We start from the raw sequence: 942 nt of genomic DNA on the forward strand, positions 1-942 counted from the left end.
GGAAGGAGGCATGGGGATTCGGCTGACAGGCTGCCAGCTGCGGGGCAAAGTGCCTGATGGCCCCACGGAGCCCAGCGATCGGCGGTAGCTGCCCACATCTGAACGCCTGTCGTTGGCCAGAGGAGAGACCTTGTAATTGCGGGGCAAGGTGGCGCTGGTCAGGTTTTCCTGGGGGAGGAGGGAACGAGGAAGGAAGGCGTAAGGAAAGGATGAGGGAGGGGAGGAAAGGAAGAGGGAGAGGCGGGCAAAAGGCGGGAAAGGAGAGAAGCAGGTGAGGGAAACCTGAGGAAGAGAAGGAAAGAGGGCAGGGAGGGGTGGAAATCCAGGATAAAGAAGGAAGGGCGTAGGGAGGGATCTGGAAAGCGGCTGCCCGCCCTTGCCCACCAGCGCCCTCCCCGAGCTTACCTTGCCGGCGGCCCCCAGCCCATCCAAGCTGCTCTCTCTCCACGGTAACAGCTGCAGGCCGGGTGAGGAAGGCCGCGCGAAGACGTCCAGGCCTGAGGGGTGGGAATCATCAGGGTCTGGGGGGGTCTCCGACTCCCTTACTCCCTTGGCCTCCCACTACTCACGTTCATAGCTTGCTGTCTGTGAAGACTTCTTCTCATAGGCTACGTCCAGGTCCGACTCGTTCCAGGCTTTGGGGGGCCGCCGGCGCAGCATTAGGTCATCTGCGTGGAAGCGGCCAATTAGGGTACGGTAGGAGGCGGGTCCCGGCCCCGCACCCCTCCCACCCTCCAAATTCAGTGCCCAAGTTTACCTTGCGCGCGCAGGGGCGGGGCGAAGGCGCTGCCGCCCACGCCCAGCAGGGGGCTCCCAAAGGCAGGCGGGGTGTCGTAGGTGGCCGGGGAGCGCGGCGAGGGCCCGCGCTCCGGGAAGAACACTTGGGGCCCTTCAGCCAGGGGGCTGCCACGCGGGGAACCGGCGCGGCCCAGGAAGTCGAAG

At 65.3% G+C, this 942-nt stretch overlaps 1 protein-coding gene across 1 annotated transcript in view; it reads right to left on the reverse strand.

The window, feature by feature from the left end:
• Positions 1-942, reverse strand: part of PPP1R13L (protein phosphatase 1 regulatory subunit 13 like) — a 14,836-nt gene that overhangs the window by 7,370 nt on the left and 6,524 nt on the right. Inside the window, 4 exon segments of the mRNA XM_025046710.1 lie at positions 3-168; positions 406-497; positions 570-668; positions 758-942. The exon segment at positions 758-942 is cut by the window's right edge and continues 96 nt beyond it. Coding sequence (XP_024902478.1) covers positions 3-168; positions 406-497; positions 570-668; positions 758-942 — 542 coding nt within the window.

The sequence above is a fragment of the Pteropus alecto genome, unplaced genomic scaffold (genome assembly GCF_000325575.1).
Source record: "Pteropus alecto unplaced genomic scaffold, ASM32557v1 scaffold194, whole genome shotgun sequence".
Lineage (NCBI taxonomy): Eukaryota > Metazoa > Chordata > Mammalia > Chiroptera > Pteropodidae > Pteropus > Pteropus alecto.